Source organism: Phodopus roborovskii, unplaced genomic scaffold (assembly GCF_943737965.1).
Source record: "Phodopus roborovskii unplaced genomic scaffold, PHOROB, whole genome shotgun sequence".
In the NCBI taxonomy this organism is placed as follows: Eukaryota; Metazoa; Chordata; class Mammalia; order Rodentia; family Cricetidae; genus Phodopus; species Phodopus roborovskii.
In genome coordinates, this window is record NW_026126514.1 from 3,542,956 (window position 1) to 3,570,538 (window position 27,583).

Here is a 27,583-nt window from a genome sequence, read left to right on the forward strand (position 1 = left end):
AAAATTGTATTATCTATCATATCTGTGTGACTCTAAAGTCTTACATGTAACTTATCTTTAGTCCTAACTAAGGAAAACTATAACAATAACTATCTGTCTTCAACTCCATCAAAGACCACAGAAGGATAATATATAAACTCTAGAAGTGACAGAGACATCTCGCTACCTGGACAGTCATCCAAAGTTCTTCAGTAAATTGTCACATCCATCTTTGGCCCATAGGCCACAGTGTGTCTGGCAGACTCCTCAGCAAAGCAGGAAACTTTAAAACTGTCCACCTGTATTGGCAGTTTGTCAGTCACTTTTCTCTGTGTCCTGCAAAATGTCTGGCAAACTCTTCCATGAAGCAAAAACCCTGTAGCACTGTCCATCTTGTTTTAGCAGTCACTTTCCAGTGGGTCCTACATGTCTACTTTATAAAGCATATGGTTAAACAGTCTAGACAAGAGCAGTATCTTGTACAAATGACTAGTCTTGTCATGAAGCAAACTACGTAACGAGTTTCTTCAGTGTCCATCTTCCTTGTGATGCAGTTGGTGTTGCCAGAAGCAGTAGTGCCTCACTGTTAAGAAAAACCCTAAACCATTTTAAATGCCATATTCTGTAGGTCTTTGAAAGGTTTGAAGAATATGCAATTCAAATACAACTCTATATATCTAGGAAACCTGACTAAGTTTTGACTATTATAGGTAACTGTCTAAAATCTGTACTAAATTATACATTACATTTTTAAATGAGCTATATAAACACAATACTTAAACAAGAAGATAAATACACATATAACAAAATTGACCTTAAATTTGTATCAATAATGAATACAAAGTATTCATTTCTATACCATAGTTCCCTTTTTACCTATTAAAAAGAGATTGGTTGTGATCATTAATCATTCATAACTAACCCCATTTAAAGGAAAACAAACATTTATAGACAATGTTTGGGAATTTAGGTGTCATTATTTCCAAAGTGCTTCCTGCTGGTTGGGGGTGCTGTAAAACCATGGGAATCCTAAGAAGATGCAGAAATCCTGGCTGTAGTCTGTAAGGCTGTCTTGTCCCAGCTGTTTTGAAAGTTCGATCACCTGGGACACTATTTCAGGGTATCTTGCTTGATCAAACCATGTTAGTCTGGAAGGAAGCTTTTCATTTGCTGTGGAAACAAAAATACAAATTATTTTCCCCAGTAACCTGTCCTTAGACTTAAATTTTGAAGTCAAAGCATTTTAAAATATATAAGTTGGATTAATTTAGCAGCATTGGTAATCTAGTGTATTTTAGCAGTTATTGTTCCTTCCTTAGCAATTGAGCAATTTTAACACAATAGCAAAAGTATCCAGACTCTCTGTGTACTTTCCGTCTTTTAGAGTCACCTTTAAAAGATAATAGCTTTAAAACCCAATGAAATCCTGTCTATGGGTCTTGTAGCAACACTAAAGGAGTCTTTAGGTTAGCCAGTGCTCATGTGCTCAAGGACATCTTGCTTTCTTCGCAAGTGCTATTCCTTCTCTTTATTCATATTAATGCTATTTATTTATAGATTAAATATTTAGTATATGGAGATTCATATAAAATGAAAATATTTAATTCCAAAGCAAGACAGATATATTAGTGTTAAAACAGTTTGCTTTTGAAATTCAGGATTTTCTTTTTATTTACAGGTATGGAAGACTACAGAAAAGTCTGGTGATTGAGTATTTTAATTTTTTCATTTACCTAATTTGAATACATTGCATATAATATTGTTATCAAAGAATAAGAATTTTGTAAACACAAAATTGTTGCCAAGGTAGAGTAAATAATTATTAGTAGTTGTGTTGTAGAAGTCCCTTATGCAATTATGGAAAGCCTAAAATATACACCATCTAGAATTTGAATTTGGTTGATATTTGTGGTGAATTTATATCTTGGTCTTATTTGTGAGATTGACTAGGGTTTACTCTCTTCTCACTGAGTTCTTATTACTTCCTTGCCCCCCCCCCCCCACCGAGCTGGGACCACTGAGACTTGAAAACACACATTAAGGACATTGCTGTCCATATGATTTTGTTTTCTCCTTCCTCACTCTTGTCTTACTGATGGGTAGAAGACCCATTCTGTAAAATGTTGGTTGTCCTACAAACCACCAGGGAACATCTCCATATTCATTGAATCTGCAGCACACATCTACCTCCAGGGTTGAGCTAATTAGAGTCTCTTTCTACAACTGTAAATACAGCAGAAGAATTCAAATTTAGCTAGCATTTCATAGTACATGTTTTGATGATAGTTTCACAAGGCTCCATTCTTCCAAGTTTGTGTTCGAAAAAGAATTAAAATACAAAAACACTGTTGGGAGCCTTTTCTGTGTAAAAACAACAACAACAACAAAATAGGGTTGCCAGGATCAATGCTAGAAATGTCAGGTGTTGGCCAACCAGGGCACTGAGTTTAATTTTTAAAACACTTTAACTGCAGCAAACCATTTTGTTTCCTACCCACTGCCCACACTACTGTTCAGACCTGTGCCCTGCGAGGGTGGAATTCCCAGGACTGAGTAAGACTTGCAGTCAGTAATACTCTTACACACTGTGCAATGGCTGCTTACCAAACATTCCAAAGTTAACTCTTAGAGGTTTTGTACAGTTATTTAGTTCCCTGGAAAGTGGCTATTTCAGTGGAACTTTCTAGACTAAAAGGGACCTCAAAGGCACCTTCATTTCATTTATTCCTCTCAAGGATTTTTTAAAATCCATTTCAGATAGGAGAGAATTTATTCTCTGCTAAAGATCTTTCCAGAAGGAATTCCACAAACTCCCATTAAAATATTTTACAACTTTCACTACCCTGGAAGCCTTCTTATATCCAGTGTAAACACCTTCTGTTGTTAGGTTTAATTGTCAAATCAACCAGAACCCATGCACTATAATTAAATTTCTCTCTTCTATGTAGTCATATTTTTTCAAGGTTTTGCAGTTTTCTTTTCAAGCTAACAAAACCATATTTTTAGATCATTTATTTCAGTTTTGTCTACACTCCGTCCAACTAAAATTATTTTCATGCTCCCTTGTAGGAGAAAGCATGCCAACACTGAGATACTACTGGTAAACCCATATATGTAAGGAATATAAACAGCTCCATGGATTCCTCAATCACATTTTTCAGCTCTCTCTTTTTGGCAGCTAAGAACTTTGTGGATGGTTTAGAAGAGAGATGTGGCTTGTCTGGGGTGGTGTTACACATAGTGTGCTCCTAAAAAAAATGTATTCAAAAAGAAAATGAAAGCAACATAAAAGTGGACCCCGAGTAAACCTCCTTCCACACGGCGACAGAGCCACACCTTCTTGCAGCTAATGTATAATCTATTGTTTATAAAGGATTGAGCTGTTTTGGACCCAGATTCCATCTAAAGCATACAATGTGTCATTTCTCTGGCTTATTGTCATAGATGTGGCTGTCTATTTTTAATGCATTGTTATTGTCTCTTTCTTAAGCTTGGTTATTACATCTAGTGTTATAAAAACTACTGATGTAAAGTTTTAAACCTAAAAGAAGTGATGGGAGAAGAAATGGTAAGTGGCAGCATTTTCAGGGGGCATGAGGTAGGGAAACAAGAGTAAAGAGCCTAGTAAGAAAACAAAAGCAGATGCTGTGATACAAATGGGGCAGGGGGCAAAGCAAGCATGTTCAGTCTCCATGGAAAAAGGTGGTCATGAGGCTACACAGAGCATTTCTAAATTAGAGGAAGCTAATTACAATTTCCACCAAGGTTTTAGAAGACTGCCAGCAGCAGATTTTAGGTGTAGGGATGCTTCTGGAGCAGGAAGCTGCCTTGAAGGTCAGATCTCATTTTTAAATAAAGCTTTATTGGAACACAACCTCATACATTGTTCATGTAGCTATGACTGTACAATAGGAGAGCTGAGTGAGTTGAGCAGTGATCACACAGATCACACAGCTGACATTCCTAAACCATTTATATTTAACAGCATGGGGAAAATGTGTCACTGCCCATTATAAATAATAATTATTATGACTATACTTTAGGAATATATAGTATTCTTGAAGGTTTGAGTGATCTCTCCATTCAATTTTCTGTGTGGTATTCCACAATAACACCTGCTGCTCATCATTTCCTTCTTTTTTTTTTTTTTTTCTTTTTTTCTTTTTTTTGTGCAGTGCTAACCAGTTAATTGGTTCATTTCACCACCAGGTGGCCTCCTATGCTCTATTGTGCTTGTAGGACCCAAAGAAATTGAGAAAGTGGCTTCTTTCAAGTCTTTGAACCAGTCATTGTCTCTGGTACTTCACAGGTGGCCCGGCTGCTCTGTGAGGCCCTGCATTTCATGTTTGGCCCAATAACATAAATCATATCATACTGACTGTCTTGAGACACTAATTCCAGTTCAAAGCTTCAAACAGAGAGATTGGAGAATGTGGAAGTGCAAGCCCTACTCATTCTGTATGCAGGGGTAGCTGGTTTAGAAGCTTCTTCAGGAGGAGATAAGGCCACTCAGACCCAGGTCTCCTTGTGTAACTCCCTTCTGAAGAGAATTCATGCACCTTATCTTCAGGCCCTGGATTGTATTTTATCCTGTAGACATCCTTTTATGTTTTTGATCAGCACCATCAAGGACATGATGAAGAAATTAATATGAAGTCCTGAAGAGATAAGTCAGAGTTCCCTTGGGCATCAGCTCCTATATAAGTTTATTATTACTATTATTATCATCATTTTTGTTGTTATATTTGTGTGTGTGTGTGTGTGTGTGTGTGTGTGTGTGTGTGTGTGTGTGTGTAGGCATACACATGCCATGTGGCTCATGTGGAAGTAAGAGGTCAACTTGTATGATAGGTCATCATGTTTTCACACATGGAGACACCTCTGCAGGCTCACCCTTCTCAGGTCTCATATTCCTTATTGTGAAGCGAGGAGGAGGTAGATTGAGTTGTTCTAATGTGGGTTCCAGCTTCATCACACCCTCTGGTGCAGAAATATGAATGATTTCGTCAAAGTTGACTTTTGCTATGGGGAATCTGGGTAAAATCAGAATTCTGTAACAAAAATTTTTTAAAGACTAAATACAGTGTTTTTAAACTGTCATGGAAATATAATGTCTAAATGCTGCAACATTTTTGTTCATTTCAGGCAGTGTCATAGGTGGTTTGTGAGTTGTCTTAGGCCATCCTCATGGTGATTCTTTCTGCAGCAGCCAAACACTTGGGTACTCGGCTGTGTCACAGAACATTAGTTCTTTCATATTTTCCTTCCCACACACCTTCATCTTCTCTCTTTGTTCTTTAGGATTATCTACTAGATGCTACCTCCATTTTTCACAATGTATAAGAATATAGTTACTAAACCATTGAAAAGAGTCATATCATTTAAGAAACCTGTTTTCCCTTCTGTTTGCCTCACATTTTTGGTTTATATCTGAAAAACATAAATTGCTTTATAAAACATACACACACACACACATACATACATATTTGGTTTATATCTGGTAATAACCTTGGCTGTCAGGGCAGTATAGTTAAAAGCATTTACCTGTCTATGAATATCCTATTTGCTTGTCTGTTGCTGTGACCAAAAGCAACTTGAGGGAAGAAAGGCTTAATTCCAGCTTATAGGTTGTCAACCACTGAGGGTAGTCAAGGCAGGAGCTAGAAGCAGAAGCCACAGAGGATCTCTGCTTACTGGATCCCTAGATGAACTTTCTTGTACAGTGCAGACCCACGGGCCTAGGATGGCAGCCCCCACAGTGGGCTGAGTCATCCTACATTAATTAGTAATGAAGAAAGTGCCCTGCAAACATGACCACAGGCCAGTATGAAGGAAGCAATTCTTTAATCAGGGTTCCCTTTTCTCAGGTGAGTCTAATTGGCCACCAAGATTGCCATCACTTTGTGGAAAGGACCTATGGGGCCCTAAGGACATTTGGTAAAGAACAAGCTTGCTTAGGTTGTTTCTGTTTCATTGCTGCTTGAAAAGTATTACAATTGCTACAGGTGAGCAACACATTGATTTGTCCCCTTTTGGATATACCTGGTGGGAGGAGGGTGAGTCACAGATCAGGGTTAGTTTTACGTGCGTGCGTGCGTGCGTGCGTGCGTGCGTGCGTGCGTGTGTGTGTGTGTGTGTGTGTGTGTGTGTGTGTGTAGGGGGGGCTCCACTTACTTTCTTATAAACAGTGTGGAAATGTTCCCTGTTAACCTCGTCTTCACCAAGAGCTAACTTCTGCCTTTTCAGCAATAGTCATTCTAGATGGAGTGAAGTTATATCTCAATATGGTTTCAGTGTGCACTTTCCTAATGATTAACAATGTTGGGCTTTTCTTTTTTTATGTTTTTGGCTGCTTGTGTGTATTCTTTTAAGAAACACCCATTTCTAACTCAAGAATTTTGTTATTATTTTATTGTTGAGTAGTTTAAATATCTTATATATTTTTATCTGGATCACTTGTTAAAAATATAGTTTGTGCTGGGCATGCACGCCTTTAGTCCCAGCACTCAGGAGGCAGAGGCAGGTGGATCTCTGTGAGTTCAAGGCCAGCCTGGTCTACAGAGCTAATTCCAGGACAGGTTCCAAAGCAATACAGAGAAACAACTTTACTGAATTCACGTATTGTATCTAATAATATTTTGGGGGAGTACTTGGAGCTTTCTGTACATAAGGTCATATCAGATTACAATGAAAATTGGCAGCTTGTTTTCTAACTCAGACTATTTATATTTCTTCCTCTTGTCTGATTAAGCTGCTCATCAACAGGTGAATGGATAAAGAAAACATGGCACATGTACATGTTTTCAATGAGTGTACTATTATTCTTGTACAATAGAATACTATCAAGCCACAGAGAGGAATGACATTTTGTCATTTGTAACTACATGCTTGAATCTGAAGAACATTTTATTACTTGACGTAAGCCACACACAAAAGAGAAACTGCTCATGATCTCATTCAGATGTGGCATCAAAAATGTTGACTTCATCCAACAGTGATTAGTGGATGTTTGGGTTAGTTAAAGGGAGAGAATAATGGGATAACATGGAAAAAGACATAGAACTTCATTTGGAAGGCATACTTTTTAAAATGTTCATAATATGTTAATGTATAGAGGTAGGAATCGGAAAGTGGTTGAGGCTGGGCACAGGGAGGGAGAAAACTAGGGAATAATTGCTAGTGGTTATAGAAAGTTCTAAATTAATTATAGTGATGTGTGTACAACTCTGGAAACAAAGTAAAAACTGTTCTGCTATGTACCTTAAGTGATTAGGTTGTATTATATATTATTTTCAACAAAACTTTAAAAAATCAGGTTACAATGGAACAAAATTACTTTTAGTGACCTAGTGATAGGCAATCATTGTACCCCCAAATTTTGGACTGGAGTGTCATCTCTGGAGGTGATGTGGCTGAAGGTGGGTGGGGATGAGGGGCTTAGTGGCTAGAGACACATGCTTATTTGCTTGAAGAGAAACTGACCACAAGTTCTATAATTTGTAAACTGCTTTAATTAATATCAAACTCGGTTAATATTTTATGAAATTTGCACACTTTCTGTATGCCAAAGCCCAAAGATAGATCCTATCTTTTTGCTCATATACTTTAAAAGTTATCTTAAGTCCGAATTAAGAATTAATTGGGAGTAGGGAACTGGCTCAGTAAGGACCTGCACTTGAATATCTTGAACCAATGTGAAGCAAACTAAGTACCAATCTGTAAACTCAGGACTCCTAAAGGTAGATGGGAGCTGGGAAGAGGAATCTGGGGCCCAGCTAGTATGGAGTATTTGGTGACAAACAACAAAAAAGGCCTTGCCTCAAAGAAGATGGAAAGTAAGAACCAACATTTATGTCTGTCCTCATATCTCTAACACATAGACTATGGCACACACCCACATTCACACTTACAAAGATGGACACAGACATTTTACACGCACACACACACACACACACACACACACACACACACACACCATACACAAATAAAAAGAATGAGTGATCTAATATTTTTCACCTTTATCTGAAGCATAAGAAATAATGTAATCTCATATTACTAACTACATGAGGATAAATAGAAAGCATGTTAGCTATTGTGATATGCTGTAGAATATAAAATATTTTTAAAGGCTATCTTGGGCTGGGAGATGGCTCAGTGGGTATAGGCACTTGCCACCATGCCTGGGACCTATGTGATGAAAGAAAAAAAAGTGACTCCTGAAAGTTGTTCTCTGACTTCCAAATGCAAACTTTGGTGCACATGTACTCACAAATAAATAAATTCAATTTTAAAAAATGCAAAGGTCATCCTTTTCTTTAAGCAATTTATAATCTACTTCATTGAGAAAAGTAAAAACAAGCAACGTGCAACTGCAAATGTGTATGCATTCAGAGTGCATGCTAGTTTTTCTCACAGTTTCTGTCAGAAATGATATCTGAGCTGGTATTTGATGGTGAGAAAATTAAATAAGGGAACAGAGTTAGATGTTTTACAGAAAAATTCAATGTGAAAAAAAACAAAACAAAACAAAACAAAAATCCTTAGATCTGACAATTCACTTGCCATGCTTCTAGAACATTACCCAGACCGGGAAGTCACACTAGAGAAGAGTAGTAAGCCTATGATGACTCACAATAATTTATTCAATGTGTTCAATGGAAGTTATTAACAGGCAATGCCTTTTTTATTTCTACTGATAATTCAGTGTTCTATTTAAGGAAAAGAAGTAATATACACAAATATATAAACTATTTCTATGAATATATAAACAGATGAGGACAGCACGGCACAAGGTTCTGCTGCCTTGACAACATTTGGATCAAGGGTGAGCAAACACTTGTGTAGTACTTATTATATAGCAGACCTTAGACCTTGTCTATAGTAGTTCATCTAGTCCTTACAGCAACTTTATGGAGTATTAACATTATTCTTAGGCAAGGAATGAAGACCCAAGGAAGTACTGAAATGACTGTTTATTGGATTTGTGAAGTTATTCGTACAGGCTAATATCAACATGTTCTCTCCTTCCTGCCTAAGAGGAGAGAAAATAGTTATGACTTCTCCTTGCATATTCTATAAGACGGGCATTGAATGTGTATATAGTGTTTACCTTTCCAATGATTCTTCTTTGATGTGACTTATTTTACTGCCTATTGTGACCAGAGAGTAATTATAATATATCATTTCTCAGACAGAAAAGGAGGGTGTATTTGCAGTCTTGCATGCAAATGCGTAACAGACAAAAAGGAAATCTTATTATAAAAGTCACATATGTTAAAATTGAAGAGACTCTTTGAATGATGTGTTCTACATAGAAATGTGGAATTCTCACGAATATGGTTTGATTACATCTTCAAATACAAGTAGTTGAAAGGGGGCAAGTGTGTCTTCATCTTTGTTTTGCTGGTGGCAAAGCCATGAAAAATGAAATGGCTTCCTTTGGTTATAAAACATGCCATCCATAGAATGAAGACAGGGAAATAGGAAAATAGTCACAGACAGACAGTACCCTGTGAGGAGTTCTACTTCTGAGTGATACATAGAGAAAATCCTCTACACCAAAAGTTTTAGCTCCCATTTCTTCTATAAAAGTTTGCCATTGTTGTGGCAACATCTGTTTTAAATGTCCACATCTCATACCTCTCTCCTCCTGTCAATGAATCAATGAATGTTTAGTCTTTTTTTTTTTAAGCCATTGTACTGTATTCTGTCATGTGATCATGTCAAGGAAATTATTCATGGAAGACCTCTCCAGCTTTCCTTATAACCTTTCTGACTTGTTACCTTCCCCCACCCTGCCTTTTTTCTTTATGTTGTTCTCTGAACCTTTAGTGTTTAGTTCCTCCACAACTTTATTATTCTGCCTCTTGTGATTGAGAGACATACATATATCTGCTTATACACATGCCCCACCCCCATGCACACAGTTTTCTCTTTGATATAATTTTTAATAAACCTTTGTGGGTGCTTATAGCAGATTCTTCTGATGTAGCAGTTGTGTGGGGGGAGAGAGGTGCTTCAAAGTAGTTATCAGTTTTTATAAGCAAGATTTGCTCTGTGGGGGCTTAGGTTTATGCCAGTAAATGTCTATTTACCCCAGCACTTCCTTAAACTTGACCTGTCATTCTTCTGAGTGACAGGCATGACTATCATGGAGAACTCTTCTATCTGACCTTTTAACTTCCACCTTGCAGTATTTAAAACAGACCATTTTTAGAAGATGAGCAACATGGGAACAAGTATAACCATAGAGGACTACAGGGTGGATTCTTCAATGTATTTTGCCTTCTCCAAAGTCATTTTGAATGACATTCTTGACCTTGTTTACATTTAGCTCCTAGGCTCCACCATTATCCTCAGACTTTGGGCTGAATATAAAGAAACATTTTTGGAGAGCCATAATACAGCCTAGCTGGCTAAGCTGCAATGGTCCTTGTTCTGTTTCTGGGCATCAGCACTACCTTGCAGAGCTCAGGCAGGTAGCTAAACTTTGACTTTCATTCTTAAAACAGAGTAATACTCCTAAGTTTTCTCCAAGGCTTTCCTTGGGAGAACAGCAGTAATAATAATAGAACAATGTGCTGAAGACTGACAATAACTTCCTGAGGCTGGAATAACAGGGCAGCTGTAGGCTAGAAACCCCAAAATGTATTCTTTGGTAAACATGGGGAAGTGTCTCCTTCCCCACTCTAAAATAGGCAAGAGGAGGAACACAGAGGGATTTGAAAGAGAAAGACTTGGGGACTGGGAATGAGAACTAGCCTCTTTCATGCTGATAAATGTTCTCCCAAGAAAGCATGCCTCATAAGAGGTGCTCTGAAGTGTTTAAAAAACTGCCATGGCCCTCCTCCTTTCTGACACATTTCACAGACACTAGCCATTCCTGGCCATGGGAAGCAATTAACTTGGCATCTATCAGAAAATTGAAAATATTTCTATGTTGGATGTTTTACCAAGTGAAATTCCCACAGAGGGAAGTTCAAAGATACACAAGATAATCATGGTCTTTTCATTTTTGTGTACTAACTCTTTGCCTAACATGTATTTCCACAACTGATTTAAGTCTGTCTGATCTCTCTTTTGGGAGAAATTCAAATGAATAAATATTTTCCAACCTCCTACAACTAAACCATAATGTCAATACTTAACAGTGGATAAAGGGTAAATAATAAATAGTTCTTGTCCATTTGTTGCAGTCTTATGGTCTAATTCTTAAACCATATTTATCCTCATTTGAAGAAGGCATCAGAAGTACTTTCAAAAAAGTGGCCCCAAAGCATTAAACATTTTACCACACAAGGAATGAGCCATTGCCAAAAGCACTCTTGTCCCTTTATAGATCTATTGAGATTACAGATATGGGCTAAGGACACAGCTTAATTGATGAAGTTCTTACTGTGCATGTATGAGTCCTGGGTTTGATCACAAACCCCACATTAAAAAAAATCAAAAGCCAGGAGTAGTAGTGTGTGATTGTAATCCCAAAACTGAGAGTGCAGAAACAGGCCCGTCCCCAAGGCTCACTAGCAACTCAGCCTAGCCTTAGCAAGTTTCAGGCTAGCAAGAGAACCTTTCTCAACAGCAACAACTAGACAAAGACAAAGCAAACAGATGGAAAAGAAAACTGGTTGGCCTCTAAGGAATGACATTCCAAATATTCTATGACTTCCAAATTTACACACACACACACACAGAGAGAGAGAGAGAGAGAGAGAGAGAGAGAGAGGCATCCACACATCTACACATTCATCTGCACCTCTGCACACACATGAAAACACAAGATTATAGATTTAAAAGTCCTTTTGTCTTTCTAAAAAAATTTCTCCCTCTCCCTCTCCCTCCCTCCCTCCCTCTCTCTCTCTCTCTCTCTCTCTCTGTCCATATATGCCACATATATGTTGGTACATAAAAAGGCTAAAAGTCAGTATTGGATCCCCTCCAGCTAGAGTCACATGCAGTTGTGAACAGATTGACATGGGCGCTGGGAACGAAACTCCAGTCCTCTAAAAGATCAACATGTACTCTTAACCTATGAGCCATCTCTCCAGCCCTCCTTTTTATCTTCAATAATTTTACTTGTTTTAGTTGAGTGTGGTGGTGCACACCTTTAATTCAGCACTCTGGAGGCAGAGGCAGGCAGATCTCTGAGTTCAAGGCCAGTCTGGTCTACAAAGAGAATTCCAGATCAGCCAGGGCTACATAGCAAGAGCCTGTCAAAAAATTTATTTTATGTATATACTCTATGGGACTTGATTCATGTATGTGATGAACGTACACAGCATATTTTGAGCATATCTAATCCATTTCAACTTCTCCCAGCCCCCACTTAACTGCAAATATGCACTTGGGTGTGAGATGATCTACTGGACTATGGGCAATCAAAGAGAGGGCACACCACTGAAGAAAGCTAACCCCACTCCATGAGCCAACAATTTCCAATAGTTCTCAGTTAGGGCACCTTCACCAACTAAATTACAACACTGATAGGCATGATCATGTATAACTATTATGTAGGCAACCACAGCTACTGTGAGTTCACCAGTGAATGACCCTGTCATGTTTAGAAGACTTTATTTCACAGAAGTCCTCTCTATGCTCTTCTTCTCATAATATCTCTGCCTCCTCTTCCCTGATATTTTCTGAGACTTAGGTAAAAGATTGATAAAGAGTCTTATTTGAGGTTGAGATGAGATGTTACTTCATCTCTACACTTTAATTAGCAGTGAGTATCTGTGTTAGCTGCTATCCACTGTAACAAGAAGTAACTCCAATGGAGGTGAAAACTGCACTAGTCTATGGTTATAAGAACAAATATTTTTGAAGGCAATATGAATCTATGTCCATTTAGCAAAATAACCATATTTGGTTCTCCTCTAATGCATATGGCCTCCATGGCCATGAATTATTGTCCAAGTTTACAGTACCAGGTATGAATTCCTTCCTTTGGCCCAGTCTTTAAATTGAATGATGAACCAGTTGGTTATCACTGTAACATTCATGCCACCATTGTACCAATAGGCATTAGATGTGATTTTTTTAATTAACATAAAAAGCCACAATGTGAATACATAGCAATACAATGGCAACTCCATTATGTTTTGAGGAGAAGTGACTCTGGAAAAGTTCTATCATATGTTAAGTCTATTACCACATGATGAATTCTATATGTAGCTGCTCTGTGCACGAGTCTTTAGTCCCTAAGGTATGACAAGTGCACTAAACCTGAGAAAATGAAGGTTTTGTGGATTTTATGGTTATTATTGTCTTCATGTGTGTATTTGCTGTGTAGCTCAGCTGACCTAGAACTTAAATCCTCCTGCCTAAGCTTTCTGAGTTTGGGAATTATAGGTTTGCAGCATCACACCTAGCTTTGAAAAAGTAGTGATGAAAATAGGGTCAATGATACTTAAAGAATTGGAAAGTCACTGAGTTCCATACCAACACCTTTCTGACAAATACAGACTACAGTCTTCTATTTCATTCTCCCCTTTTTTACAGAGAGGAAGCAAGATACTCCCTTTTGGGGAAGCTCTATCAACCAAGTTAACCTAAGAAGCACATGTTTTTTCCTTATGAAATTAATTTGGCTCTTTTGGCATTATTTTTGAGGTGTACAACATCTTGGCAACTGCTTTGATTTGAAACCATGTGATTTTAGAAAAAGCACATTTCAGAATGTTTAATTCAGCGATACAAAAGCACTAATGAAATATGCATGTATGAATTTTATATCATATTAGTTCCCTCTCTCTTAAAATCTGAATAAAAGCCAAACATCTGGATTATGTTTAAAAGGCCCGAATTTCCAATTTTCAGAGAGAGCCGATCTATTTTGACATTGCACACTTAGCCTTAACGTTTACAGTGTGCTATTAACATTACTTGCAATAGTAGAAAAAAGATTCTAGATTTAAACAAACTTGGTGCCCCCTAATGCTAAAAATATATCTATATTTCAACCGACTGCTGCTGCACAGCCATGTACATCCAAAGTTTAGGGTTCCTCAGCATTTCCATTATAAATACACTGAGCAGGCCTGTAATTCTGGTATAGAGATATGGGGTAAGCTTTGACACATAAATTCCCCTGTTGTTGTACATTAAGACAATAAACAGCAGCAGTTCATCTATCTCTTAGCTTGAAAAACTATTCATTGACTTCGTGTTTTCTAAGAGTTCTAACTATTGAAAAACACTTCATCATTACTCAAAGAAAACATGAAAGCCATCATCCTTTGGGGGCTTTTTCTTCAAACTGACACCATCAATACCCAATAATCAATAACCAGCTTCTGCTTTTGTAGATAGTTGAGGCTACTTTGACAACACAAGTGAATGAGTCTTTATGATGAGAGTTCAGGGAAGTAGCTAAGAATATAATGGTTGTATTTATTTTACTGTCGCAGCATATGTAGTAGAATCAAGCTGGTAAATCAAGTTTTAGGAGACAGAGTTTCTACACAAGAGGTCAGTTCAGGCCGTGTAGGAATGCCATGTGTTTGAAGTTTGGCAGTAGTTAAGTCTTAAGTGGGGCTTAATTTATCACACTTGAAATTTTGATGTATTTGTTACAGAAAAAAAGTAAATTTGTTCTTTTACTACATACAGAAGACAGCTACAGTCGGCAAATTTCCTTTTAAATTCTTGAGTTGTTTGGCTTAAGAAAATGCAATAACATTGTAGTCAGTTACATAAAAATAAAAGTGAGGTGTTTGTTTGTGAGGGGATAGAAAACAAAGGAAAGTATACTTTAAAATAGGGACTTGTAAAGGAGAAAAGCTGGGTTTGTTGTACTAATTTCTGTTCCTCACATCTTCCCATCTTACACTGCCCACCAAAAATATTACACACTTGCATAGCTATTCTTACTATGTGCTGACATGGTCTTCATTAGCTCCTATATGGCACATCAAAATGACAGTTGTGATAAGTTGTGGCAATGACCCACATCCTCACTGAAGTACACTCGAAGGTAGAGAAAGCCAGTTGAAGTGTATAGATTTGCAGCATAGTACAGCATAGCTTAACCATAGATTCATAGCTTAACAAAGATCGCCATTTCACCATGCTGCTGCTTACAGGGATTACACATGTGTTAGATATAATACTGGAGAAAAAAGAGGAAAGGTAAATTTTGAGAGTAGTGTGTGTGTGTGTGTGTGTGTGTAATTTTTAATTTAAATTTGAAACAAGCTTGTTTTACATGTCAATCCCAGTTCCACACCCTTCTGTCCTCCCCTGATACCCCTCCAACCCCCACACCATCCCCTGTTTGCTCCCCAGGGAGGGTGAGGCCTTCCATGGGGAGTCTTCAAAGTTTTTCATATCATTTGGAGCAGGGCTCAGGCGCTCCCCCATGTGTCTAGGCTGAGGGAGTATCCCTCTATGTGGAATAGGCTCCCAAAGTCCATTGATCCATATACAAGGAATAAATACTGATCCACTACCAGAGGCCCCATGGACTGCCCAGTCCTTCCAACTAATACCACATTCAGGGAATCTGGGTCAGTCCTAAGCTGGTTTTCCAGCTGTCAAACTGGGGTGCATGAGCTCCCTCCCCCTTGTTCAGATCTGTGGTTTTTCCAGCTTGGTCTTGACTCATTTGCTCATCTCTCCTTCCTCTCTGCAACTGGATTCCAGGAGTTCCATTCAGTGTTTAGCTGTGGGTGTTCGCGTCTGCTTCCATCAGCTGAAGTCACCCCCCAGTGTATGTGTGTGATCAACATAAAGTGCCTTGCTGAAAGACATGCTAGCTATACAGATTCTATAGTAAAAATCCCTCTGATATATATTTATCAAAAAAAAAAAAAAAAAAAAAAAAAACCTGAAAGCTTTCACTTGGTGGTTCATGAATGAACTGTCTTCCTACAATAGGGTGAATTGAAGATGGCTATAGAAGTTTTGATTCATTTGCTCAGTCTTTTGTGTCTCGATGTTTGGCCCAGCTTAGATTGCAGAGGTTTTTATGTGGTTGTGAATCTTCTCCACTGCATGCCGGTTTGCATCCATTGCTGTCTGATATTTTAATCTGATTTCAACAAGTGACATTTTCTTGGTTGGCAGTTTGGGTCTTGGCTTTTTCTTCTGCACAGAATAATGTGTTAGCTATGGCAGATTTCATGAATGCTGGTGCAGATAAACTCAAACTTCTAAAGCAGAGGAAGTTTAGCTTCAATTTGCAAGCCAATCTTCACTGAACCCCACAGAATTTCTCAGCCAGTGAGACTTCTGCTCTTGGCCTAGACTTTTGGAGACCCAGACGATATTCTCTGCTACCTATGCTTAGTCTTCAGCAAGTCTGTCTTTTCTGCCCTGAGCTCTCATACCCCCATCCTATGACCCATTGCTCTTTCAGAGGCTTTCCACTGGGGAGGCTCAAATCTGCTCAGTTCCTTTAGAAGTCTCCTTTGGTTCCTACTAAGCAATAGTGGAGAGGCTACCTCAAATGCCCTTCCCCTATAATGAGACTGACGACTACCTTATATGACATCCTAGAGCCTTCATCCAGTAGCGGATGGAAGCAGAAGCAGAGATCCACAGCTAAGCACTGAGCCAGACTCCTGGAATCCAGTTTCAGAGAGGGAGGAGTGAGGAACAAAGTGGTCAAGACCAGGCTGGGAAAACCCACAGAAACAGCTGACCTGAGCAAGTGGGAGCTCATGGAATCCTGTCTGACAGCTGGGGAACCAGCACAGGACTAAACCAAGCCCCCTGAACATGGGTGTCAGTTAGGAGGACTGGGCAGCCTATGGGACCTCTGGCAGTGGAACCAGGGTGTAGCCTTAGTGCAAACAGACTCCCCATGGAGGAATACCCCTTTAGCCTAGAGACATGGGGGAGGGCCTAGGCCCTACCCCAAATGACTTGACAGACTTTAATGATTTCTCATGGAAGGCCTCACCCTCCCTGGGGAGTGGATGGGTAATGGGATAGGGAGGCAGTAGGGAGCATGGGAGGGTGGGGAGGAGAAGGAACTGATTGATATATAAAATAAGGAAAAAAACTATTAAATAACTAAAAAAAGAAGTCTCCTTTGTATATTCAATACAGTGGCCCAGTCTTCTCTGTTCTAGTCCAATCCCAAATGGTTGTTTGTTTGTTTGGTTGTTTTTAGCATCTACCTTTTAGGGTTTGTTGAAGTGAAAGCCTTGTCTCCTCCATTCTTTGTAGAATTCTAGTCTCTATCTTCTGTCAAGGCTAGGGTGGAATGAAGGGCAGCTAATAATGTTGTGCTTGACATTTGTCATTTCTCCTCAGTTTAATTCATTATGCCAGCATCTTTATTCTTTTTAGAATCTAATATTCTCATCTGAAACAGACAGCATGAAATGGTCCCCAGTGGATTCAGATCCAAGACACAGACATTGTTTGGTTTGTATATTAAAAGTTTCATTGTAACATAAAAATTATGCGATTTTTACGTAAACATATGTATTCCTGGCCTCACTTAAAACAACATACTTAGTGGTACTGAAGCTGTATTGAAGCCACATTTCCATGTGGAGGTATTTGGCATAGCTTTAAGATAGGGCATATGCTGGTGCATCTACCACAAACCACACTACCCTGTCCCGTCTTCTGTCACTGGGATCAGATTCTAGTAATAATTACACTTGTGGGTTGTTTTTCTTTCAGTAGAGAAAGTGGTCTTTTACCACAATACTAATAGTTATTGGAATGTGAATGAGAGAACAGCACTTATTCTGACCTCGCTCTTGACATTACCTTCTAGGCAGTAGGGTACGGGAGCCAGCTAGTGCTAGTTTGTGAGAACCAGAGAGAAATTCATGAGTTTTGCCAACACTAACAGCCATTGGCAGCTCAGACTCTACCCTGATGAGAGTATTTATACTAGAGAAATCAACAAACACTGCAAGTTTGTACTTTGTTGTTTTCTTTGAGAACTAGTTAATTGGCCTATAATACCTGTAGGCGTTTGACTTTATGATCTCTGAGCTAAATTGTTTATTATTTTATTGATCAATAAGATCACTATAACTGGCAATCTGATCAATATATCCTTGTTCATGTTTTCCTTGTTCACCTGTTAAGAAGAAGACTAGATAGACGAAGAGGGTGATGAATACCTGGCTCGCCACAGATGGTATTCCACAGGTTCTTTGCAGAGCCCCCTGCACTTTGTGCTTCTGAGTGCCGGTACCCATCTGCCCACTTCACCCTGATGAAAACCTAGTGGAAGGTCATCTGTCTAATCCATGACTTCACCTCCTTGCTGTAGGGATTTAAGTCATTAGATTCTGGATGTTAGTTGCTAGAAATTTAATCATGTTTAAAATCTGGCTGGCAGTGTAGTGAAGAGCTGACTGGTATTGCTACAAAATTGCATTGAGAAGGCAAAAGGACCGAATTTCTACACAAGTTGACAATTAAGATTCCCATAGAAGCAGTGAGTTAGCCAGCTCCTGTAGGGGAACAAGAGCCAAAGCCTTTCTGGGCACTTCAAACAGACACAATTATAATAATATAGCCAAATCAGAACTAAATGCATCAGCTGAAACTAGAGTTTGGCTTATCAAATCCAGATCAAAAGCATGAAATAAAAGCATGTTTGATATTTCTTCCTTCAATTCCTCTATTTTTTTTTTTTTTTTTTTTTTTTTTGGGCACTGGAGGGGAAAAAAAAAAAAAAAAAAAAAAAAAACACACGCAGCACACACACACATTAAACCCTCCTGGCTGAATTACTGTCCTAAACCAATAGATCCACGGGGCTTGTTTAGCTAAAAGCCACAACAGACTTTGTAATGCAATGATGTAATCTTGGCTTTGTGTCATTTATATTCAACCTAAAAAAATTTTTTTTCCTGAATAGACAGGCTGACAACAATATTGTTCAGTGTGGGTTTTTATCTGGATTCTTTCCAAATGGTTCACATGCCTTCACAGTAACACATCGTGCTGCTTACGATTCCCCCCTCCTTGCCTGAATTCTAAAGTTTGTCCCTTTTTACTAGCTTTCTATTTTTCTTTTAATGTCTCAGTTATGTTTGTAAAACTAACCAGCTCCACCACAAAATTAGGATGTATCTTGCAGAGAGCATTCATTTTACTTTTTGCATATTTTTCCGGAGGTCATGTCAAGGTTAGTTTGAATTCCATCCTACATTAAGACTTCTTTCACAGCTATTTAGCTCGGCAGCCTACTCCCCGCTGGGGTCTGCCCCTTGGGCACGTCAAAGCTTCAGACCTGACAAATCACACACAGATGAAGCTGTTCTGTTTCTTTTTTTTTAAAACAGTTTGATCAGTAACTTTTTCTTCTCCTCCTCCTCCTCCTTCTTCTTCTTCACTATCTTTCGTAATAAGATTCTTTTTTCCTTTGAATCACCATTTCAGAAATTGAGGGTTTCTATTTGAGACAGTTCACTTTTGCATGAGAGTTGTGAAATTAGCAGTGTCACTTCTTGCAGTAAGTCACCAAGACTGCAGAGGTACAGGCAAGCTCTTTACTAGCAAGACTGTGATTGGAGTGGGAGGTTGCTGCTGGAATACCACAGATTTCTTGGGGATCAGAAAGTAAGAATACATCCAGCTTATAAACCGGTTAGAAGCTGAGCCTAGAAATGTCTCTCAGATGGTTCCTAATGTGCTCTGATCAATGTTTTCAGCAAATTGTGAAACTAAAGATGACACAGCTCCCTTTCCTGTTCAGTTGATGAACTTAAAGGTGCTTCGCTGACGATGAGTGTATTAGCAAACAGTGTCTCTGTTGCCACTGATGTAGGTCACACATTTTGAAGATCAGCATACTGTCCATGTTTTTATGAGTTGAAAAATATTGACCACGAAATTGCCAAATCAACTGAAGAAATGATGTGATTACAGCTGCCATCACTGTGGCAGCACCATGTGAGCAGGTTAGGGAGCTTCCCTGTTTCCATGCCAGGAAGTAGTAGTTGTCGTTGTTGTTTTGTGTTTTTGTTTTGTTTTTTTTAATGAGCCATATACGCATTTTATTACAATTTTCACTTAGGACAGACAGTCACCATCTAAAAGTTTTTAAGCTGTAGACTAAGCTGAACACTGTAAAGAGCAGGGGGAAACAATATTTAAATGATGCTCAGCAGGAAAGTACTGAGTGAAGGTCCTATAAAAGGAAACTAATTAAAGACAGGTCTAACTAAGAAAAGAAAAAAGGATCAAAGGGACTACATTAGGGGACACCATGCTATTTGGGGGCTTTTTTTTAAAAAAAATTTTTATAATTCTGCCATAGGAAAACACCAAATTCTGAAAATGTCCACTTCTGTCATAGCGTCATTATTTCCGCAGTAGCTACATGTCAACAGGCAAACATCTTGCAGAAATCATCTCAGCGCCGGTGCATTAACACATTATGGTGAAAAGAGGGGCTTGTGCTTTTCACGCGGTGCGTTTCAGCCTTCAATTAATGTGAAAGCACTACAATGCCCATGCAACTTCTCTTGCCTAGTGGTGCACCATTTATCATTGCAGTTTTACATTGACCTTGACACCCACTTCATTAGAATAAAGATTGTCTACCATTTAGGTTACATTGTTCCTCTGCACAGAGACCCCATGCAAATTTCTGTTCAGATAGAAGCGCTGCGAGGCTGTCAGAGGTCATCTGCATTAAATGATTGCAGCTATTTTCCAACCGCTTCTTTTCATTCTACTCAATTCAGGCTAGGAGGATCAATCACATTCCCTGCCTGAAACAGTAGGACTGCTGGGAATATAACTGTTTTTGGTAGTGGTGGATATGCCCTAAACAGTGTTAAATATTTGATATAAACGCAATAAAGGGCATGCAAAGGCTTGAGAAAGATACCACATTTATAGAAATATCAAAGGGGACAGAAAAGCCTTTAGAAAAATAAATAGAATAGTAATTATCAGTTTTATAATTTCAGAAGGCATAATCACAATATTTCTTAGGCTTAGTGACTCTTTCCATTAGGTTTTTTTTTTCTTCACCTTTGACATGGGTTAGAGAGAGGGGAAACTGAGAGACCTTATACTCTTACTCAGAATTGTACATAAGCTTAACATGGAAAGTTTTCATTTATCAGTGCTTTTATCTTTACTCAGTAACAATAAATTCTGTCCTGGCTATGTTTGTTTTAAAACACATAGATATTCCTTATGTAAAAGAAAAAAAAATGATTGGAGAAATAAGTTGCCTGGTCTCCTACTTAAGTTTGCTGAGTGATATAATTGGAATTAAATTATTAATGGGAGATACTTTTAAAAAGATTGTTTTATGATCTTCTATTAGGGAATTTGCAATTCATTTTAATATTTGTAGTTTGATTTATATTAAAGATAATGCAATCTATGTTCAATTAACAATACATGGCCAATGTAATGTGATTTCCAGATCATGCAAATGGAATAAGCTGGAAGTGGGAGGGGGGACTCAATTCTTAACCTCAGATGTAATTTGCTGTGCGAGTTCTGGCAATTTTAAATGACATTGCACTTTTTAATTTTTCCAAAGGCTCAGCAGCAAATTTATCCCAATCAAGAAAGGCTATTATTAATTTACAAGGACAATTGTAGGAGTCTTTATAATTTCTTTGTGCAATTATTCACCATAAATTCTAATGGTAAGATACAAATAGTTTGCAAGAAGTAGCCATGATAACTTGTCTTGTACTTGAACCCTCTTCTTGAGACTTGAGCATCCTCTCTAAGTGTTGGTGATACTGGCTCCTTTGGAAGCAACACAGGCTTTGTGAGATGCTGGATGCTAGCCGTCTAAAAGAGGGCAGCACAAGAGCCGCTGCAGAGAGGCAGCATTGGCCTCTACCAGTACAGCTGAGCTATGGACCTGGACTTTCCTATAAAAAGACTCTTTGTTCACCAGTGAATAGCATTAGGCATGGACTAGCTGAGGGGCCACCATGAAGTCTCAAATGAGAAGGGCAAACACTAGCTAGAGAATACAGGGTGAGAGTCACAGACATGTCCTTGCATTTGTGTGCAAAATACATATTTTTACATATTATTTTGTGGTCATTTGGGTTGGGTATGTTCCTTGTTCCTTGCATACACTTCCTTATTGATAGACTAAGATATATTTTGTCTTCACCCTGTTCTTTCTTTTTCTGCTTGTTGTGGGGGCAGGGAGAGATAATCATGACAAATAATACAGGTGTTTGAGATACTAATTTGCATTGGACAAAGATTCAAATGTGTCATTCTTATAACAAGATAATTGTCCTTGTCTTAAATTTCTTAACATAAAGTCACCGGATGCCCAGTTAAAGACAACATAGTACTCAAACCCTGCTGACTCAGAATCGGATAGCAATATTCTTTAATCAGAGAACTGTTTGCTTTAATTCTGTGTTTCTTGGAGCCAAAGCTTCACTCTCCGTTTAGCAATGTCTGGTCTCTTTTCAGCATGGTCACCAGAAGCACCACACAAAAGTCTTACAATGAATGTCTTAATCTCTCTGTGTGCTTTTAGAGCATTATTTTGAATTCCATCATGCTGCCTTTTTTTCTCCCCTCTTCTGAAGTTTTATTACAACAGCAGAATTCCCAGGGAGCTTTGGGGGCAAGGTTCACATAATGTAGTCCTGAAGTTTCACTAGGTGGGAGCTATCCCCCAGTCCTGGCCATCTTTTGACAATCTTTCTATTTCTTTCTTTCTTTCTTTTTTCTTTTTCTTTTTTTTTTTTTTTTTTTATAGCATCAGCTGTATCGGGTTTATTTTTATTTTAGTTTATTTACTAGACATTGAGTATCTACCACCCTTTCATGATGTTTTCTTTCTCTGACCTCACCGTGACAAGGCATCTTGTTCTTTAACATTGAGGGAGGCAGAAAAATGCGTGAGTTTCTCAATGTGTGCCTTCTATACCAGTTTCAAAATGGCTTATTCTTCTGGTTTCCATGGTGACAATTAACACTGTTTCAAGGCATTGTTCCTCTCTCCATTTGGGCAGAATTTTCGGTGTGATTTTTAACAAAAAAAAAAAAAAAAAAAAAAAGAAGAAAGCAAAGGAAAGAAAAAAGGAGAAGAAAGGAAAGGGAAAGTTTTAGGGGATGGAGAAAAGCCTAGCATGAGTGTCAAATAAAGTTATCTCAATCAAGTCTGTATTTGTTACTAAATTCATTTATTTCATAAATCCCTGGTTTAACTGGCTTTGTTGTTAATTTAGTTGTAGCATTTGTGCTTTTAAAATATAAACTATAAATCAGAGTTTCAATTTTAATTCTTAGCTAAGACAATGGACTACTATTAACTCTATTTTCTTAAACTTTTCTTTATACCCAAAGAAATAGCTTTTTTAGACACTAGTGGCCTGTGTCTTTAATTTAGACTATTCACAAATCTATTAAGAGGATTCATTAGACCAAACTGAATTGGCCAAGCAAATACACTTAATAATGTAAATATACTCTTTGAATGGGGTATATTTTATTTTTGACTAGACAGCAAGGCCCACAGCAGGTGCTGTGGGAAGTTAAATACCGGATGCTTATTTACCTTAGCACTCAAGAAAAGCCAGCTGACTTTAACTTTGCTAATCTCATTTTTGGCTATTGAAAACTGGTCTGTATGATAACATCCCTAGACTATGGAACATAATGGGGCAGATTCTGCTCATTTACTGCTGTGGGTAAAATGAATATGAAGATTAAATTATCTTCTCACCACAGGATAGAGTAGCCCACTTGATAGGAGATCAAGAGGAGATAGAGCTGATGGTTGATTCTCCCAGTCTATTGCTTCGAAAAGGATGCTAGCTAGAGAAGAGTAAATGCATAGTAGGGTCAACAAAAATACAACCCTCCTGGCACCATTATACACACAGCCTTGGGGCCCTAAGTCATATTAGATTCAACCTTCACAGCATCTCAGAACTCAAATACTTAATACCTGAAATTACAGGACAGTCTAGTATTCTCTGGTCACATATCAATATATCTAACAATTAACTAGGTCCTCTTAGCTTTTATTGTTTGAAGGCATTGCCTATCAATTGCATCTTTCATCAGGCTATTTATGTAGAAATACAGAGAGCTCACATAATAAAGATTTTTTTAGTCTACCAACCATCTTATTAGCTATTGCCATAACTACTCACACAACATTTTTTCACAGGAAAAAATTATTTCACTGTCTAAAATAAAATTAAATGCTTTTTGTATTTTCATTATTACATTTATTATATATTATCATTTTCATGAGATAATCTAAACTATCCCCCTTTCTTACTAACATGTGATAGAGGAGACATTTAAAGTTGGGAAAGAGAGAGGCTGAGTTTCCACAAGAAAAGCCAATAGCCAGCAAAAGCCACTCCCAGAAGGCACAACTATAGGACTCTCTCTGTTGATTTATACATGTGACATAAGGAAAGATTTGAATAATAGTCCTCTTCGTGGCTGAAATGTGCACCCCCCCATACACATTATGTCAGTCTTACCTAATTAGTTATGTAAATCTTACATGGGAATCTGATTGCATAAAGCAGCTTGCCTCTCCTCCAGTCATCACTTTGACAAATAATATACTATTTGGGTTTCTACAATACTTGTTGAGTATTGAATTGAGAAAACTTAACTGGACAGTGTGTTTTCTGTAATGGAGTAACATGGTCGTGGTAATTGTCTTCAGTTAGAAATGTAATCAGAATTTCCCATGTTTCACAGTCCAAATTCTGAAAGAGCTCTAAAGCAACCCTTGATTTTCTTCAATATGCATATTCATGTAATTTTAGATACTCTGACACCCTGATCAACATTCATTAATAATATAAAATGCTTTAAATCACCTCATTTAAAACATTTTGTTCTGTGGTCCACAAATGCCTAACATTTGGAGAAGTTTACATAATACAAATGATGTGCATGTGTAGTGTAAATGGAAGATTAAAATATGTAACTAAAAGTATGCAAGCATACCCACACAAATGCTGAAGATTTGGTACCTGAAACAGAACTTTCACACCATGTTTTCTTTCAAGCTAATCCCAATTCTTGTTTAGTTTACAGTTTTATATAAGGTGTTTTCCAAGGGGACTAAAAATCATCCATGTGTTTGAGGGCATTAGGAACCTGATGACTGGCAATACTTTTTCCATACACAAGAGTTTTCCTTCTTAGATCTAATCATAGTGTTTACCTTGGGGCAGCCATGCTCACTAGGGCAAAGGAGCAATGCTACCATGGGGCTCACTCACCTGATTTTGTTGTTTCAAAGAAAGACACTTTTGGAAATGTGCCCTGAATTATAAATACACTTAATACTTTCTCTATAACCTACTTTTATAGGCAAGTATATTTTGATGTGCACATACATATGATAGTTACTTCAGCTGTTCAAAAGACTTTCTGTATGAACTTTTCCAAATACAGGTATTTGAAGGATACTACCATAAAAATGTTTTACTCAGTAATTATTCCATTGTCTCCAGGAAACATCTCTTAAGAGACTCACTAGGCAGTTTGTTAGAATATAGAACATATCATGGGGCCAGGAAGCTACAGTAATCAGCTCAGAAGTTCAGGACAGCTTATGGTAATCAATAAGCAATAGCTATCCCAAGGAACAAGTATGCTTTCTCCCTCTTTATATTTGTGTATGTTTTTCTCTCTTTAGCTCTCACAAAGCTTTTAAGTAAAAGAAAAATAAAAACAAATTATTAATTGAGACGTCAGAAAACTTACAAGAAAGAAGTCACATAATTGTTATGGATAATGTTTTTCTTTCAAAGGTAATTTTATTAGGTTTTTTTTGTCAATAAAGTCTAAGTGTCTTAGAGACTAAACCACAATTTCTCATCTTTCATAACCTCTATCAATCACCTTCATTTGAAAAGCTCTCCTTAAAAAAGTAAGGGTCACCTCCCAAGCAAGTGATTGATACATTTCATGAACAAAAAACAAACAAACAAACAAAGCTACATTGAACTTCTCCAAGAGGTATCTACCGAGAGTACAGATGAGAGAGGTATCTCTAGAGCCAAATGATGACCCAAATTAACTGAAATAGTAAGCCAGGCATTTTCTTATTTACTATATTTTAGGTTAAAAACATAAAATGCATATGAAAACTTAGTTTAAAAGGACAAAAATCTTTAATCTCAGCCCTCGGGAGGCAGAGGCAGGTGGATCTCTGTGAGTTTGAGGCCAGCCTGGACTACAAAAGCTAGGACTGAACTAGGGCTAAACAGAGAAACCCTGTCTTAAAAAACAAACAAACAAAACAAAACAAAAAGACAACACTCTTTGAAGACAACAGTATGACAAAACTCTTTGAAGACAACAGTATGTGTATGGGCATGTGTAGCAACTGTCTGGAGTGTTTTTGTCATTAGTGTGGCACCCAAGGTGATGAGGCTTAGCCTCCCAGTAAATTTTCTTGGAAAACAAGACCTTATATCCCAGTAAGTAGTGCAAATGCTGCTCAAAGATGTTCCTAAAAATCCCTCTGCCTTCTAATGACTCACCCCTGCCTTGTCGTTTCAGCGGTACAGTGTGGAAATGTCCATCAGGCACCTAAAAAAGACAGAACTACTTAGCAATGTTGAAGCCCTGAGGAAAGGTGGCGTTGCACTACCAAACGATCTCCTGCAAAAAGTGGATTCAATTAATGAAAAATGGGAACTGCTTGGGGTATTTGCATTTTTATTACTGTTTGTAGGTTATGTGTACATTATTTTGTGTGGTGAAGTACTCTATCTGTCTGATTTCTAATTTGAGGCACAAATATCTCTCTCTTTCAATTCACTCCTTACATTTCAAACAAGCTACTCATGTTATTATGAGGAAAACATTGCTTTTTCCTCTTCTCTTTTTTTTTTAATTTATTCTGAGCTGTCTCCTCTTAGATTTTAATAATTTTGGTTCTTTAATACATAAAAAAGTAAGTAAAATGTGCCATGTATTAAGGGTATGCACCAAGTCAACTCTAATACAGTATATCTGATATACACTGACTGTCATGCTTGGATGAATGTTAATAGAATTTGTTCTGAAGGTACATGTTAGAGACATCTACTGTTTAACTATTCAGTGTATCCTTAAAATGAAGAGTGGAGTTGCCACTGTAGGTCAGACTGAAGCTACCAAATCAAATAGGCAAATTTAACTCAAATCTCAATGACAGAATTAAATCGGTCTCCTTTTAGTGCCTCAATTTTCAGGGCACTTTTAACAAAAGCCCCCCCCCAAAAAAAATTTATGTAGTTCCCAGTCAAAGAAATACAAGAAGCTGGCTGGCAAAAGGGCAATATAGACATTCTGTTACCCAGAGGCCTGGATGGCATCATGTAGGCGGCAGCACTGTCCTATTGTTGGGTGACAGCTGAGAGAGAAGTTACCCTGTAGTTGTTCATCAGCTCCTCTTTTAAATTGCCTTCATTTCAAATCAAGGGTAAGCGAAATTTGCCAATTACCTAAATGATTAGTTATAATAGCTACTATGGGTGGTGTCAGTTACAGAACATAATTTTTTCAAGCGCTCTGTTTTTCTGCCTCTTTAAATTTTTTTTAAAAGAAATAATACTCTAGAAATATTTTGAATTAGGAGCTCTCCATGTACAGTGATGGTTTGGAGACATGCCAGTGTTCCTGTTTATGCCATGCTTAATCTAAGTGAATA

General features: G+C 37.9%; 1 protein-coding gene across 1 annotated transcript in view; it reads left to right on the top strand.

Moving 5' to 3' along the window:
• Akap6 (A-kinase anchoring protein 6) overlaps positions 1 to 27,583 on the top strand; it is a 418,711-nt gene that overhangs the window by 320,602 nt on the left and 70,526 nt on the right. Inside the window, exon 10 of the mRNA XM_051195831.1 lies at positions 26,449 to 26,595. Within this exon, the coding sequence (XP_051051788.1) occupies positions 26,449 to 26,595 (147 nt within the window). The remainder of the gene's footprint in view (positions 1 to 26,448; positions 26,596 to 27,583) is intronic.